At 34.9% G+C, this 17,985-nt stretch overlaps 1 protein-coding gene across 1 annotated transcript in view; it reads right to left on the bottom strand.

Annotated features, from left to right (window-relative positions):
* Positions 1 to 17,985, bottom strand: part of LOC122802163 — a 1,241,087-nt gene that overhangs the window by 363,581 nt on the left and 859,521 nt on the right. Inside the window, exons 12-13 of the mRNA XM_044071837.1 lie at positions 12,846 to 12,972; positions 2,657 to 2,799 (exon numbers count right to left, since the gene is read on the bottom strand). Coding sequence (XP_043927772.1) covers positions 2,657 to 2,799; positions 12,846 to 12,972 — 270 coding nt within the window. The remainder of the gene's footprint in view (positions 1 to 2,656; positions 2,800 to 12,845; positions 12,973 to 17,985) is intronic.

Genomic DNA, 17,985 nt, shown 5'->3' with positions numbered 1-17,985 from the left:
ATAGTTGACTACAGACCCTAGATAAGAAAACAAAGACATCAAATGAAAACAAAAATAATCTCAACTACATTGGTTCCTTTATACCTACTTTCAGGCCATACTACCTTATTTGTCTTATAAGTTTAAGAATTATAGGTACTTATGATTTACTATGATTTAGTATGCTAATAGAACAACTAAAGCATACATTATCAGTATTAGGACTTAATACTGGTTCTGCAGCTTACTCAAAAGAAAAAAATGACATAGAAAGATATAACTTGGAAATGGATTTCCTGTAGGTCTCAATGTAAAAATAAATGAATATGACATTGATATTAAATAAAAATAGGTTATTTAATCTTGCATAATAATTAGTATCTGTTATACTAAATTTCATCCCAAAATCAACAGTACAATACAGGGAGACCATATAAGAACTTAATGAGCTACACATTTTATTTAGACTTTGAATGTGATGTGTGATGGCTTAAAATGCCTTGACTTATGATGTTAAAAGAGGGAGGTTCTTGGACAGGTCTTCTGTGTAAATATCTTCTGAAGAAAGATAATTCCTGTAGTAGGAAGTAAGTGCTTGAAAATGCTGCCCTTATTTTTGCTCATTAAACTTTCCATTGTCTTCACAATATTTAAAAAAAATGCATTTTAGGAAGAGCAAACAAAAATTACATAATTGGTCTGTCCCAAATTTATTCAGGCAGATTTTGAATTACCAATCAGCCATGTCTGTGTGTATGGCTTGCACCAGTCATGGCAGCTCCAGCAAATGCATTGATTACATCATAACTACATTTAAGTGTCTGGAAACCCACATGCTCAATAGACTTAATCTTAGAAAGCAACTTCTACTTTTCCTTGGCATCTTTTAAGTTGCTTACAATTTCTAGCATCTGACCAAAAATAGAAATTCATTGGATATCCTAAGAGCTGAATATGAGCTCTGAGTTCTAAGATATAAGAGTTATAAACTGTCTTAGAGTACCTGTTCACGAACCTAATTTTCCTAGTAAAGGGTAAAGTATCTCAAGGAATGGGACATGTATGGGGAGTTTCAGAAGCTGAAGAGGCTGCTAAAGTAGCAAGTTATGATTTTAAATCCCTTATCAAATGTATACAGCAAAGCTAATGATCTATGGGCTGTTGGTCTGAGAATCAGAATGCTTAGACCAAAGGCTCTGACTAATTATTTAAAAAGAGGAATAAATATCTTCAAGTATTCAGTGGTTAATCATTTGATAAAGCCTTTTTCTGGAAAGGAAATCTCTAAAACAGGCAATTTATTTTTTCCTCTTTAAGTCAATAGCTTGAGGGAGAAAGCCAGAAGACTAAAAGGATGAATCTTTGTCATCAAAAGGATAAACCAAGAAGATAGATGTTCAACTGTAAAACTATATTCTCCCCCATCTGATGTTGAATCAGAAAGGCTAAGTTCTTCTTTGATTTCTGATGGGCACTTGGTACCAAAATAGGTGTAAAATGTATGAGTTTAATCTCTGATTTAAATTTAATACAAAAGTCTTAATGGAAGAAGTAGAAAGTATCCCCTTTGAAGTCTTTTGTAGTTTATGTTAGTGGGGAAATTAAGGAAGAAAAACCTCTAGCTTGTAAATAGTGAACCTTAGAAGGGTCTATGTCTTCAGCGTCTTTCTTAAAGCAAACTTGTGAGACAGGCTCCTTTATGTTAAAAATGATTTGGAGGAAGACCTATGTCTCCTGCTTTGATAGTCTCAACAAACGTGTCTGCTTGATTTTTAAATTTAAGCTCACACATCAGGTATCAACTGTTTTCTGAAATGAATTATTTTTTTTTCTCAGAAAAGATGCCAAAGACTTTGACTTTAAAGTTTGATAGACTTCTTGAACTTTCCAAAATATTCAGACTTGTTGATGGCATGATATGGGCCAATACAGAAAAGGTAACTGATTATGGAAGAAGTAAGGGGTTACTTGCCTACTGAATTCATTTTTATTTATTGATCTAGCTATGAAAAGAATTGCAGAAACTATGGAGAAACAGTTCTTGTCAAATAAAGAGAAAGTAAAACTCAGTGGTGGACAGCTATATTTTTCTGTGGGTGAAATTGATATGTGTGATTGCACTATAAACAATGTGAAGAACTGAAAAGAATGTCTCCCAGCACATGCTGGGTAAGGAAATCATACGCATACCAATATGAGTCTGGATTTATAGACAAAGGGGATAAAGGCATTACCATTACAATTTTAGACCAGAAAATGACACAGCTAAGAAGGGATATAACCTGAATGTTATAATTTCATATTACAGTAATTCTGTCTGAAGAAGATGGCACAGTTAGGCTTAGATGACCTTCATCACTTCATTTAAGAAGACATTTTCTTTAGAGGATGACACAGTACACAATTATGTTTCCAATTAAATAATCTAGACTGAATTAAAGGTTCGTGTTCTTTCAAACAAAAGTTTCAGTTTCTTATTTTATAATTTGAATGTGTTTAGCTCCTATAATTTTGTGTTTTGAAAACACAATTTATATTACTATAGCAAGGTGCTTGCCAATTAGCATTATGAATTCTGATGTTTTAGTCAGTTAAGTGGCAATGCTTTGTAGTGCTTTAACTGTGTTGATTCAGTCTCTATCAAGCTGTATGTTTTGTTGGCTGTTTGAATACTTACACTCCACTGTTCACACATATTGAGCCAATATGGCAGCCAGTTCCAGCATTTAAGTTAGGAATTTCTTGATTGGAGATGTCAAATCGCTTGCCATTTTCATTGGCAATATCTTCAAACAGTGTAACTGAAGATTCCAAAAAGTCCTATAAGAAAATGTGGGGAATTGAACTCTAAGTATTAGAAAGAACTGAAAGGTTGTATCATCACAGAGAATTATTTTTATTGCATTTCACTACTCTGCTAATAACATAACATTATATTACTTCAAAATAATAGTACAGCATAAACCCAGTAGATGCTGCATTACAAAGTCTGCTGTTTGTGATAAAACTTTGCCTTGTTATACGGGTGACAACAGCCATGTTATCATCTACATATAACACACCACTATCTAATGCTATTGGTTTTTATATGCTTCAGTTTTTTTCTGATGTGAATGTTACTGTATGATCATGCTTTGAGGTGGCCTGAGTCATACCAGAAAATAGTCATTCTGATCAATGCATCTTTCAGTTTCCAACATTAACTAACTAACTTAATGAATGAGCCTATGCTTATTAAAGGACCTGCCAGGCTGAACATTTGGTCTATGAACTGATCCTAGTAACAGATTAAGCATATGATGTGTGTGCATGACAGTCTTGTGGATGTTTATCAAGTGAACATGTATACACATAGATGGCCAGAATTAAGTATAGTCCAGAAACATGGCATTTTATAAAGAGTAATTACGTCTGCTTAGTATATACCTTTTTGCTCTAACTTTGCCTCTGTGGTCCACTGAGTGCATATATTTCTTCTCCACCAGTCACATTAAAATATAAGATCACCACCAATGCATCAACAGACATCTTGACATCTAGTTTCTGATTTTTACAGCACTAAATGAGCATGTATAACTCACTCCCTGGGATTCAGGGTGACTTACTATGATATGGAAGCCTTAACTGCATAGTTACCTGCATCACGGTAAGCCTGGGTAATCTAGAGACTATTACACTCCCAAAAGTTTCCACTATCAGTGACTGTAGCATACAGAGTGGTATTAATGGTAATGCCACATGCAAATGCAGTAGGTAATGCAAATTAGCCATGTGCTGCCCCTAAAAATTAGCACAGGTAGTGGAGTAATGCTGTAGAGTGATTCTGAGAATAGCTCTAGTGAGATACTTTTTTCTTCCTGGCAAAAAAATTAACTTGTCATTTTTGACAGCATTTGCCCATTCAACCCTACAGAACTGGTTATGGTTTATGCTATGACTGCAGGGAGATATTCCAGAGCCGTGTTTGTGTGTGTGTGCACGTGTGTGTGTGTGTGTGTGTGTGTGTGTGTGTGTGTGTGTGTGTGTGTGTGTGTGTGTGCACGTGTGTGTGTGTGTGTATGTGTGCGAGCGTGCACTACATCTCAACATTTTAGAGTTATAATTAAAAACAAAGGTAAAAATAATGGTGGGGAAAATGCCGAAAATCAGTTATAGATTTTAAATATTAATCTTATATAGTTGATAGAAGAACAGCTTTTGCATTAGCATGCAATTTCTGAAAGATATGAAGTCTGAAACTTATGTCTGGCTTTATTTAGTGACTACAGTTTGCCAGAAAACTGCAAATACTATGAGGAACATTCCAAATATATGAGGTAAAATTTTGGACATTCTGTGAAATTCTGGAGTGTTGAGAGGTATAGTGTATGATTTTGTGTGTGTCAGTATGTGAGTGTGTGACAGAGTATGTAAGTGTGGACATACTTATGCAAGTTTGTAGGGCATGAATGTGGCTGCATGGATGTGTGTGTGTGTGTGTGTGTGTGTGTGTGTGTGTGTGTGTGTGTGTGTGTGTGTGTGTGTGTGTGTGTGTAGCCAGTCTTAGGCATAGGCCAACTAGGCGGCCGCCTAGGGCGCCACTCTAGCAGGGGCACTTTTCCAGTATTTATTTGGTGTAGGTAGACCAGGATGGGGGCACCAGGTGGTGTGGTAGGGGGCACCATGGAGCCTTTTTGCCTAGGGCACCAGTTGACCTAAATGTGCTCCTTAGTGGGGGTGTAGGTGCCTGTTTACGGCTGCTTGGATATATGTGTGTGCATATATGTATGTGCACATGGATGTCTGTATGTTTGTGTGTGCATGTAGGGGGAAGTGTCTAATCTACTGCAGTACATGGTTTTGTTGGAAAAAAGCTAGTGCATTAAGGTCTGACAGCTCAGTCTGATTCAGGGACATACTAATCAGCCACTAATGACTTATTTCTCTTTGTGATTTTACCTTGTCTCTGAATCCACAATTTTTCACTGTAATTGATCAGAGTGTGTTAGTCAATTAAAACTGGTAATGAGAATCTTTCTGAATTCCACTCACTGTTTTAATCAATTGATAGTGTTATGAATCCAGTAGCTGTGTACCTAAGTGAGTCATTTTTTTTCCAAACCAAGGGGGTCAATACTTAGAATTACCATATAAATTATACATGCTTAATTTCTGCTACTCTGGTAACCTCCCGAGTAAAAAAACTACATGAATATCATAGTCAGGATTTCAGCACAGAGAAGAAACATTTAATTAGAATAAAATGGAAAAAATCTAATCTACCCTTTTTAATGATAATAACATTCACATCTTATCAAATGGTGAAGAGAAAGAGAGAGAGACAGAGAGAGAGAGAGAGAGAGAGAGAGAGATGCAGATTGACCAACAGAAGGAGCCAAATAGCTGATAATATTTTAGAGAAACTCTAACATATGTCACATAAGTTAACTCAAAGTAGATTTTTTTGCACTCAGAAGTAAACACCATCTAAAAATGATTTCCACCAGGAAACTCAAAAGTAAAAACAAAAATAAAGCAAAACAAACTAACAAAAAGACAATCTACATGTTGTATATCCATGCTAGTTGTGAGACACAACATCAATGTAACTATTTCATTATTAGGGACTATTATACAGGAAAAACTAATAGTAAAATACAGATACTTTCTAACATGGTTAAAATATTTTTACGAACACTATGGCGATATTATGGTGATTTTTCTAAGCACAGTAATTCCTTGCAGGTTGGACTTTTCACGGAATTCTGTAACTACTGCCCATAGTCATTCTCCTGCCAGGGTACATATTACGTTTTTGAACTTTTAAAGGTTCGAGCGTCATATGGTTGACACCATATGATCGAAATTTTAAAAGTTAAAACGTTTCAATGGAGATCTCTGTACAGTGCAGAATGGGAAGATTTACCTTTTCTGCACTCTAGTATGACCTTGGAGTTGGTATATTTAAACAGCAGAGGTGTGGGGGGTGCAGCCTCCCATGTGGGGGGTGCTTGCCCCCTGCTTAAAACCGTCAGGTAAGTTTTTTTCTGTTTTTTTTTTTTTCACTTTTTGAACTTTTAAAAGTTTGATCATTGGCTTCGACCATATGACATTCGAACTTTTAAAAGTTCTTCGATAACGTAATATAGACCCCTCCTACCATCCCACCTCTTACTAAATGCCCCAAAAAAGAAAATAAAAAAACAAAAAAACTCTTGCTCTTTACCCCAACATCCTCCTCTTACATAAAAACAGCTTTTCTTTCTCCTTAGCAAACAAGAGTCCTATCAGACTTGTCACTCATATAAAATTACTAGGTGTCATCATACCTCTCAGGGCAAGAAAATCTGGACAAAGCCTGGCAAAGTGGGGAAACAAAATCCAGAAATAGGGACAGATTTTAAGTATTGTTCTTATAAACTTAGAAAGTTGCTAGAGTAAAAGGGTTTGGGTTAACATATATTTTTTGAAGGATTTGAAGTCTAAAACTCAAAATGTATGTCATTATTTTGTGACTTCAACCTTCAGATTAACCCAGTGATTTACCAGAAAACCACAAATTTTATGAGGAACAGACCAAAAATATAATGCAAAAATCTGGACATTCTGTGAAAATCTGGACAGTTGAGAGCTATGGTCGTAATAAATAATCAACTGAAGTTCAACATCCATATACAACAGGCTATTAAGAAAACCCTCCAAAAACTTGGTCTCCTATATTATAGTAAAAACTTTCTATCGGGAAAACAGTAGTCATTACTTTTCTTCTACCCTCACTGCTATATGCCTCCCCTATCTACACCAATATTTAACAACTTCACCTAACTAAAATTGAACTATGCTAAAATAAGACTGCAAAGATTTGCAGCAAACCTTATTGATAAATCTCACTGCCGTCTTACCCTGCAACACTGCATTGGCAAGAACTTTCAAACTACCTTTCTCTAACCCATCTGATCATCATCCATAAAATTATGAACAAACCTGAAGGCTACCCTTCAGTACTAAATTAAGTGAAACCTTATAACCTAACAGGTTTATACTCTCAATGGATAAATCACTGCTAATCATAACCAGAACCTACAATCAAGCTGGCCTGTCTCTATAGTCAAACTATGTCTCTAAAATCTGGAATTCTATCCCAATCACATTTAGGCAAGAAAAGAACCTAATGGGGACTCACATCCTGAATTACTTAAACAGTGGCAGGACTTGAATACCAGCAGTTCCAGCTACATTAACAGCCACATTGATTGATCTAAAGACTGTTTTAGAAGATTGAGTCTTAAATTGTTTTTTAAGGATCTGTGAAAATCAGTATTATAATTTGTTTAATAATATCAGTAAGAAAGGAAGTTTATAAACAGAACCCACATCTAATTGTAAAACTGCAGATAAAGGAGGAGGAGTTGTGGTCTTAGACAGCCCATGATATGTCACTAATATGATAACCATGCTATCGAGTTTGATATATATTATATTATACTAACTACAAGATGTCACATTATATATATAGTAAAAAATGTTCTATATATGACCCCTCTGTGTTGTGTCGCCAAATCAGTCCAGAAATTTTTGAATATCTGACCATAGAACATCCCACCATACCAATAATTAAAGGAATACCTAAAAAAAATATAAGTATCCCCCCCCCCCCCCCTTAGGGGCCACTGTGTCAGGAAACAGCACATATTTCTATTTTTACCACCATTAAGGATACATATGATCTACTTAATAGTATAAGAAACTTACAACTTAATAATAGTAGTAGTCATGTATTATAAATATGGATGTAAAAAAAGTTTATTTACATCAATAAATGAATGACATCGGTATATAATATATAAGAGACTAAAGAGACTAAGAGACTACTTTTTCCAATGACAAGATTATCCTAATATGTCAGCAGAATTAGTGCATCTGGGAGGGCACTTTAGAACTATTTGAAAATTTTTTGGAATTTTTAAACCACTACTACATTTTTAAAATTTAAAACTGAAGATCTATTACAAGAAGCAGATTCTATGGAGACCCTATTTATTAATAGAGGCTATGATATAAAAATGTTAATAACATCAGAAGAGAAGTTTTTTGGGAGAGACATCTGAGAATGAGAGAATGACAGTTAGATACAACAAAACAAATAAATACCATCAACAATCAAAGGAATGACAGAGCTGAAAATATAATATAATATAATATTACATATACTATATTAAAACATATTAAACAACAAATTATTCAGACAACTAAACAATGGAAAGAACATTATTGAACCAGTGATCAAAGGTACTTTCCCTGTCACAAAATGCAATAGATGTCAATAATACACACAAAAACACAACTCTAAACATCCCTATACTGATTATGTTTTTGTATAACAGAAAATAATATGTTTCAGATATGTTTATATTTATTCATTGTATTTTATAATACTGAATTGATACAGATAGATAAATTATTGTTTTTTATTCAAATATAACATGAATTAGATATATTTATTTAAAGTACACTTTTGAAAATATGGTTGTTTTTATATACAACGCATAATAAACAAATATGATAATAAAAGGTTCAGCATTAATTTTTATTTTTTTATATATAATATATATATAATATATATATCATCAATTTATAATAATAATTTCTTGGTGTTTTAACAATATCATAGTGATTCGCTTTTTTTTGTTAATCAGACAGAGACAGACAAAAAATCATATTATTGTGACATTTAGTTCATTCATGCATTTTTTCTTTTTTGACATGTTATATATTTCTTGTAAAGCACACAGGCATTATATATAGTATATAGTAGAAATTTATTTATATTTGTTAAATAAATAATATAATATATGAATATGAACTAAAATAATTTTTTTATTTATTTTTTTTTTATTTAGTTTCCGCTGCTTAAAATACATATAAATGCAAAACAGCTGTTTTTAAAAATCACATTGAAGAAGATGGATAATAGGCCAAAAAGCGCCTATTTTTTTTTCTTTAAATAAAATTTGATTATACTACAAGCCTTTTGAATTCCTCTGATTAACTACAAGTGCTATATGTTGTGAATTTTGATAACATCTATTCGGTTGGTATCTCACTGTTTTAGTTTGTTTTTTTTCTTTTTTTTTTTGAAAAAACCAGCAGGCAGCACCATCTAGCTTTTCCTACATTCAAAAGCCTACTAAAGCAACACTTCACCAACTCATGGCTGTAATTCTGCAAGTATTTCACTGCAATGCCCAAACTATTTGGCTTATAAAGTATTAACACACCTCTTTCTTATGCATCCCTTCTTTACTCTTTCTTCTTCCATTCTATTCTAAAAAAAATATATATGTTCCATCCCCAGGTACTCAATACCCAGCTCCAACACCTCACTCTGTTTTTTTTAATCTTCTACATCAGATTATGCCTCTAAGCTATTCACAGCTCCAAATACCCAACATACTAAATGTGACCCTATTCACTATTCTTCTGCACCCACTTTTACCCTTGTACTTCCCATCCCTTTTAGACAGTCAGTACAGCAGCACTCTTCCTGATTGTCAATGCAGCAACCATCCTCACAATTTGCACTCACATTACATGCATTGACGCAAACTGCACTACCACAATCTTCACTCACAGGTTCTCACCTTTCTCCTGTCATTGTATATCAGCAATTTCTCTGAACAATTAGCCATATATCTTACTTTTACATCTCCCCCTGCTAATCCCTCTGCAAACTGCTTTACAACATCTGTCTTTTTTTTCTACAAACTACTTCTCAACTTCTCTCTCCTCTTCTGGCTTCTCCTCCTTAAAAATGTAAAATACTTCTCTGGAGTGACTAGTCTATTGTCCGTCTAATATCTGAATACTGACATTTCACTTTCTCACACAATACTGTTTCTTCCTACTAAATTAAATCACTCACACTGACCCATGATTCAATAAAGACTGTTACACCATGTCTCTCCCTACATTTCTTCTTAATAATAAAAGTCTATTTGCCACATAACTAATCACTTATCCAAGCACTCCCAAAATTATATGTAGAAAATATGAAGATACAGTCTTCCAGTTTTTGAAAGTGTCTTGTTCATGCAAGTGTACAATGTAAAAAGTCTTGTCAAAAATAATTTTCCCATAAAATTACACTGATATAATATTTGTTGTTTTAGAACTTTCTTGTATGTCTATATAAATTAATAGTTTATATTAATTTTTCTTTTATTATGTAAATGTACAGTGCAGTGGTAGCATTGTTACCTCACAGCAAGAGGTTTTCCCATTCGATTCTCAGTTTGGCTTGGGAGTGCCTTCTGTGTGGAGTCTGTATGTCCTCCCCGCAGTTGGGTAGCGTTGGAAAGACATTCGTGTGTAAATGGGCACGCCTTCGTTGGAAGTTTTGGCATCGAGCTGGCACCTTGGCGTTTCGTAAAAATCTACTGCCAATCATTAGCGGACCGGAGTTCTGGTGTGGCGACCCCTTACCGGAAAAAAAACGAAAGACAAACAACAACAACATGTAAATGTACAGTGTAAATGGAACTTTTCTCTCCAGGTCTCCTCTGAAAAAGAACTGTTTCTAACCCAGTCAGACATCAACAAAAGGAATAAATAAATATAAATAAATGTTTAATGGAAATAATAGCCTCCACTTTCATTGTCAGGTTTTGCAGCACTGCTGAGCAGTCGATTATTTCACTGAATTCCCAAACTATTGGGCTTATAAAGTTAGGGACAGTTTCATTAAGCATATGAACTAACTGAAATGAGTTAGCAGTGCTGAACTTAACACAATTATTTAAAATAATCAGAAGTCACGTTGAAATGCATGGCGTTCACAGATAAAGTGTAACCCCCTGAGGTCATGGGAGTGTTGGACACCCAATTGAATGGACACAATGCTGACACCTGTTTGGCCAACTCCATTTGGTTGATGCAAACAGATGGTTGAGAGGTTTGTGAGATTGATAATCCCTGGGTAAGAGAATATTCCGTTTTCTCAGGGATTGTGTGATATCAGAGTTAGTGTGTGTGTGTGTGTGTGTGTGTGTGTGTGTGTGTGTGTGTGTGTGTGTGTGTGTCTATATATATATATATATATATATATATATATATATATATATATATATATATATAATTAGCAGGGAATGAGGGGGTGCAGCTCCCACATGGGGGTGCAGGGTGGCCCTTGCACCCTGTGAAAACACTTGCCATTGGTTTAGTCCACAATGGAGTCATCTCAGGATCATGTGCAGAATGTGTTGATCATTGTTCATTAGACATTTTGACATTGATCAAAGCTCAAGAGATCAAAAGATCAGAGTTGTCAGCATTGTATCTGTTCAAACAGGTATCCAACACCTGGACTTGGATCCCAGGCAGCCATTTGAATCACCCCTATTATAATTCACTACTGCTGACAGATGTGAGGAGTAAGAGTTGCTTTGGGATTATTACTTATGCTTGGTAATATACAGTGAACAAATATGAATGTGAAGTATTCATAAACTGCGATACTGGACGATCCCTTAGAGGTCAGCTGCCATGAGTAGCTGTTTTTGTGCTTTGTAGAAATGTAATATAAAATGTGCCACCCTGACATTCATGCTTCAGGTTTTATTAACATATTTTTAACATATTGCTGCCATAAATCTATAAATACTTAAGATGGAATCAACCATATTAGCAGTGAGGAAAGCATTCTGCTAAATGCAAAAAAGTTCAAGTGTTACTCCATCTTGAAGGGGCCTATCTTAACATGTTGAATTGCTACTTTGAGTTTTTCATTTTTTTCAGTCTACTAATTTAAGGATGACTTGGTTGAAAAAGTTTACTGCAAAGAAAAAATTAATTCTCACCCCACAGTTCAGTGACCCCAGAGGATACTATTTAACTTTCAGGGGTTTCAGAGGACTCATCTCCGTGTATGATGTATGTGGGGCCTTGCCCTCATCTGTAACATTTTTATCAATGATTACTGTTTTTTTTTTTTTTTTTTAAGCAGAATTGTTTTGACCAAAGGGATTTTAATAAACAGACAGGAATCAGATCCTACATGCTATATCAGGTTAACATAACCATGTCTTACTTTTCTTAATCCTAATTTCTGGCAATATGCAGTTGTTGACTTAGACTTATACATTCTCTCTACATTCATTTTTTTCTACTTCTCTTCACTATAAATGCCATCTTATTTTCTTCTGCGGCATCTCCCCTTTATTTGGTGCCATTTGGTTTGACAAATTGACACAACTAGCACCATTTTTGTTGTTTTTACTGCTTCTGTGTCTTGCTAACAGCTACACCTCTAGACCAGCACATACATTTCCATATGGTACATGACTAGCTATCTATACAGCATGATAATAGTTACTTGTTTCCAGCTACTGCTGTCTCTTCCAAAACAAGTCAATATGCTACCTGCCTGGTGTTTTGTTATGTTATTCTTATATTCACTGACTACAGATAACTGATAAGTAAAGAATAAAGCTAATACCTTTTTGGTACGATTTCTTAAAAGTCTTCATTGTTTGTACTTTGTATACTGAGAAGGAGGCCTTTCTTTTAATGATTTTCTTATTAGTTAAAATAACTTCAAAGTTCTACTACCTGAGTGCAAGTGTTGTCCTTGTTAATACAGAGTCACACAAGTAGAACTAAAAACTCCAAAGGCACAAATATCAAATCAAGGGACTCCTGTCTAATATTAGTATGCAAAAATGGGTCTGTGTAAAGTCTTTATCCCATGCAAACGTATGCCATATTTATACAGAAAGTGTTCATGTTACCTTTCTTAATTAAAGTCAGCAGCCAATAACTTAATCAGTATGAGGTATTTGATAGTTCACATTACAAACTGACATCACCATATTCTGCTGGGGATTACTTACACCTTGCAAGAATCGTAGAGACATCAGAACAGGATTAACACCACCCCAGGCCTTCCAATCTTCATATGCACCCTCCTCCAGCAGGTACTGGTGACCTCTGTAACCTTCTTTCTCATATGCAACCCATCTGAAACAGAAAAAAAAATTAAAATCTCAACGAGTTTTAACTCTTACTGTTGTACATGTACAAGTCCTACTCACTCATCCTAAGGTTCCTGAGGTTCTCATGTTTGAATGGAATACCAGACCTTAGGTTTTTGAAGTGAGGTATATCCTTATTCAAACATCACATTTCATCATTTCAGACTTTTAAATGGTATACTGCCCTTCTGTGAACATTTCACCTGCAAAATATTTCACTTGTTCTTAGTTAATATGAATAAATGCCATGTAGTAACAGGGCATGGTGATAACACTCCGGTATTAGAAAAAAGACTAACTCATTAAGTACTTCTCTGGTGTGATACCAGATTGTAATAGCACCAGGACTGAGGTGTGTAACATTTGTTATACTCCCCCCTAAGACTTATTATGTTCAGGTCTCATGCTAGTGGCTAGCAAATGACAGTGTCAGCTGGCAAAGAACAGAAGCAGAAGATAAAACCAGTGTTTCTGCCTGCTCTCCATGCCCCTCAACTGTCCCTCAATTTGTCTCATATTTTTGTTCTAGCACAAATAAACTTCTTTTATCTTCTGGCAAATCACCAAAGATTACAGTTAGTCACAAATTCCAGAATTATAGATTCATACTTCTTCAGAAAATGGATATTCATGCCAAGTTTTATTAACTGTTTAAGTGAATTAGAGTAATATTAAAAAAAAAAAATGACTTCTGTGCTGCTCCCCATTTGACAGCATTCAGCAAGTACTTTGCCAGCTTTCAAAGCTAATAAACACTTTGCTTTTTTGTTTTTTGTAACTGGCAGATAAAGCTCCACACACTGCAAAGGAATCATGATTGAGTCACCAGTCATTTCCTTTTATTATGTGTTCTCAAAATGGACGCCAAGATTCACCTCTTTAACTTTGCTCTCATCTCTGAAACACATAATAAGCTGGTTATGATCTGACAGCCCAGCATAATCCTTGTGTTTTAAATGTCCTTATTTAACAACATAGTAGTGGCAAATAATCATAAAATTACTTACAAATGTTTATTCAAGCTGGCTGAATAACTGAGAAAGAATTCTATCTGTAGTACCAGCAACGCAAACTTTATTTGTAACCCAGACAGTGAAGGGGAGAGAGGAAAGGCATGCTTAATGGCTAGTTCATCACTTCTGGCTAGATGGTTATGAAGGGTTGACCCTGCAGTCATAATAGCAGTATTGCTGGTTGGACATATACAGGTACACTAGGAAGTATAAGGGATATAAGCATGTGAAAGCCTGTACTTGCAACTACGTAGATTTTCATGGAATCAAGTGCATGAGAAATGGTGGATTGGACAGGACATTAATAAAAATATTTCTACCTTGCAGTCTGAAACATTTAGGGTTGAGACAAATCAACAAGGAAAATGTGGGCAATATGAATGATTGGCTGTACCCACAATGTGAGTTCACAGAATGTGGGGACAGCAAAATACCTTCAAAATGTTGTATCTGAGGGTATCATTTTCTGATACACACATATATATATATATATATATATATATATATATATATATATATATATATATATATATAGGAGCATTACAGAATCCTGAAAGCCCAAAATCCTGAGACCAAAATATTGAAAGTTCAAAATACTGAAAACTCAAAATATTGAAAATACACAGGATACTAACACTTACTATATTCCAACACAAGTCCATACAGAAACATATCACCCTTCAACTATATGCAGGGGGTCATGCCCCCCTGCACCCCCTTAAATATATCAACTCCAAAATTGCACTTCACTACACTAAATGCAATCTCAGAGTTGATATATTTAAGTAGCAGGGGGTATGGGGGGTGCAGTGGGGCTTGCCCCCCATCTTATACTTGGAGAAGTGTAATATGTTTTTTGTTTTATTTGTTTCTGTATGTACTTGAGCTGGAATATAGTAAGTGTTGAAATCCTGTATGTTTTCAGTATTTTGAACTTTTGAGATTTTGGTCTCAGGATTTTGGTCTTCAGGATTTTGGTCTTTCAGGATTCTGTAGTATATAGATTACTTAGATTAAAGATGTTAAGTAGGGGCTTGGATAGGTAATATTTAGCACTGATAATCAGGTAACCTGATATATTTTCAGGGTCCATGAATGAGGTATTCTTATCTTTGAGAAGGCTGAGATGACTTGATCCATAGTAATTTAAGAGGGTTCCTGTGATTGTGGAATTTGTAGAATAGCTATAATTGTGGGTGGAGTTAAATTCACACAAAATTTGTCAGCTAGGATATTAGCTGTTTGCTTTGTAGTATATTTATAGACTAGCTTGAACTTTGTTGGGTGTTAGTTCTTAACTTATTGATATAGTTAAAAAAGATATGTAGTTATTTTTGTTTTTAATTGATATTTTAAGTTCAAAATCAGCTTTGAGCTTCCTAATGGTTCCCTTAAACTCTTAACTAGTTTGCTTTAGTGTCCTAAACTCCCTAAACACAGAGGTATTTACAGGGAAAATACCATCAGTTTTAAAGGAAAATGTCATTAATTTGAGGTGTGATTATCAGGTGTACTTTGTTGCCTCTGCCTAATATGGTATTAATCATACAGAAATAAAAGAAACACAAAATCTTATTTGAATATAATCACTTAACCTTGCATTATTTCAGCACAATAATACACATCACATGCACCTAAATGCTATGTGAAACATTACTTAATCTTATGTGTGTATATTTGTATGTATATATGTACTGAAGTTTGTGCTGCCTTTTTATGCCAAGCGCTTAGTAGGGCCACATGAACTTTTACTTACATATCTGTATCTTCTCTTTTTAGATTAATTGTACTTTGCTCCCATGAAAAAAGCCACATTTCCTGATGTTAAATGGACTTACTATTTCTGACGGGTTTTAAAATATAGTGCAGGAAGTATGGGCAAGAGCTGATTCTAGATATATGCCAGGAGCTAAAAGCACTGGAGTAGGTCATGATCAGTAATATCCACTGATACATTCTCAGAAACTAATGGTGTGCAGTGTTCCTCTCTGCTGAAACTGATCATGTGCATTAATGCTGCACTCTCAGTATGAGCCTTGTTTCTGCCACAGGAAAGTCATTACCAAACTCAAGTTCCATACTATCCTTAAACACACACACACACACACACACACACACACACACACACACACACACACACACACACACACACACACACACACACACACACACACACACACACACACACACACACACACACACACACACACACACACACACACACACACACACACACACACACACACACACACACACACACACACACACACACACACAAACACATACAAATGTAGACGTACAAAACTCTCAAGGAATATCTTTTCTTTCCATATCAGTTAGCCTAATAACATCTAGGATCTGTCAAAGGGCCAGGTTACAACATCTGAGTTAGAAAACCTGCCTTAGTGACAAGGGATTATTTTTATGACTGCATTATACATGCTAGTGTTTACCTGTGGCACAGTAAGACTTCAAAGTTTATATGGCATCCAGTATTGCTGTGAATTAAATTCTTAGTAATGCACATTACAACTATGCATCATTTTATGCAGCATATTATAGCTAGTCCATATCCTGCATACGTTATATAATATGTGATGTGAGAAAGGTGACTCAGGATTTTGAAGAACTGACATGCTTGAATGACATGGTTATTCTTAATCCTAAATGTGCAGTAATTGTGCAGTACTACGACTAGCCTTAACTTATTTTAATCTCATGGAATTATCAAACTTGCATTTAGTTATAACTGGCTACTTAACATCTACCCCAGTTAGTATTTTATCTTTCATATAACAAAATTCACTTAACCAGCAACAGCAAAACTTAAATCTAATTTGTTTGCATTATAAACAGACAATGATTCCAGAAATACTAATGACCCTGTGTTCTAAGTGGTTAATGGTGCATTTTACAGTCTTCATGGACATACCTTTTGGTACTATTAAGATATTTATGGTTGTCTTTTAATGTACTTCTAGCAAGGAATGTTGATTATAGATTGAAATCACTGTTGAGCAGGAACTATCAGAAAATACCTATCCCTTAACAATATAATGGTGCTTCTCTACAAGAAGAACACTGTACTAAAACATAGACCTACTGACAGACAGCATGTCATAAGGATGCTCATGTCTGTTTTTTTTTTTTTGTAACAGTAGATTCAGGTTTGCTCCATATGAAATACATAAATGACAGAAAAAAAACACTGGTGGATTAAAAATGGAGGAACACAATATGGACATGTACTTAAAATTGAATAAGTCAGTAAATAGTTAAATTTCTAGCAAACAGATGTGGAAATAGAAATAAAATACAAATATACAAGCCATACAAGCATTCCGAATATATTTTGCAGGGTGGCTTTGCTCTCCTTCACCCCCTTACAACCTTATTAGTAGTCATACTAACTCGGGTTGTACTACATAGGAGATACATGACATTCATATTAATACAATAAGGACATTTTAAAATTATTATTTCCACCTCAGAGGTAGTAGAAATTGTAAAGAGAGGTGCCAAGGGGGAGGATCCTCTCACTGAGAAGTTCAGGTTGATAAAAACTCATCTGCAAAATATTTGACCTGTGCTTTTATTCTTTTTAATATTAAATTTTACTTCCTTGATAAATGAACTGTACTTCTCAGGTATCTGCCAACCTCTCATTCCAGAAGATATAATATGTCAAATTCTGTTGTTTGAAAAGTGGATTGTATGTATTTTCTGTCATCTGTATTCTAACAAAGGCAATTCTTGCATTTGTTATTCATGCAGCCAATGCAGAACTGACTGAGATGTTATTTTTCTGATGGAGTAATAAATAACCCAAGGGGAACCATCGCACTAGTCCAGCCAAGTCCTTGAAACATATGTACAAATAGGAACAGAAGTCCACAGAAACCACCAAAATGCAAGGTATATGTGAATGGCTAAATGTATCCTGAGATGGTAACACAGCCCCTGTTAGCAGGAGAATTGGTGCCCTT

This window comes from Protopterus annectens, chromosome 5.part0 (assembly GCF_019279795.1).
Source record: "Protopterus annectens isolate FY-2018-M chromosome 5.part0, PAN1.0, whole genome shotgun sequence".
NCBI classification, from domain to species: Eukaryota; Metazoa; Chordata; order Ceratodontiformes; family Protopteridae; genus Protopterus; species Protopterus annectens.
The sequence above is the reverse complement of the archived record's forward strand: the minus strand, read 5'-3'. Positions and strand labels throughout refer to the sequence as shown.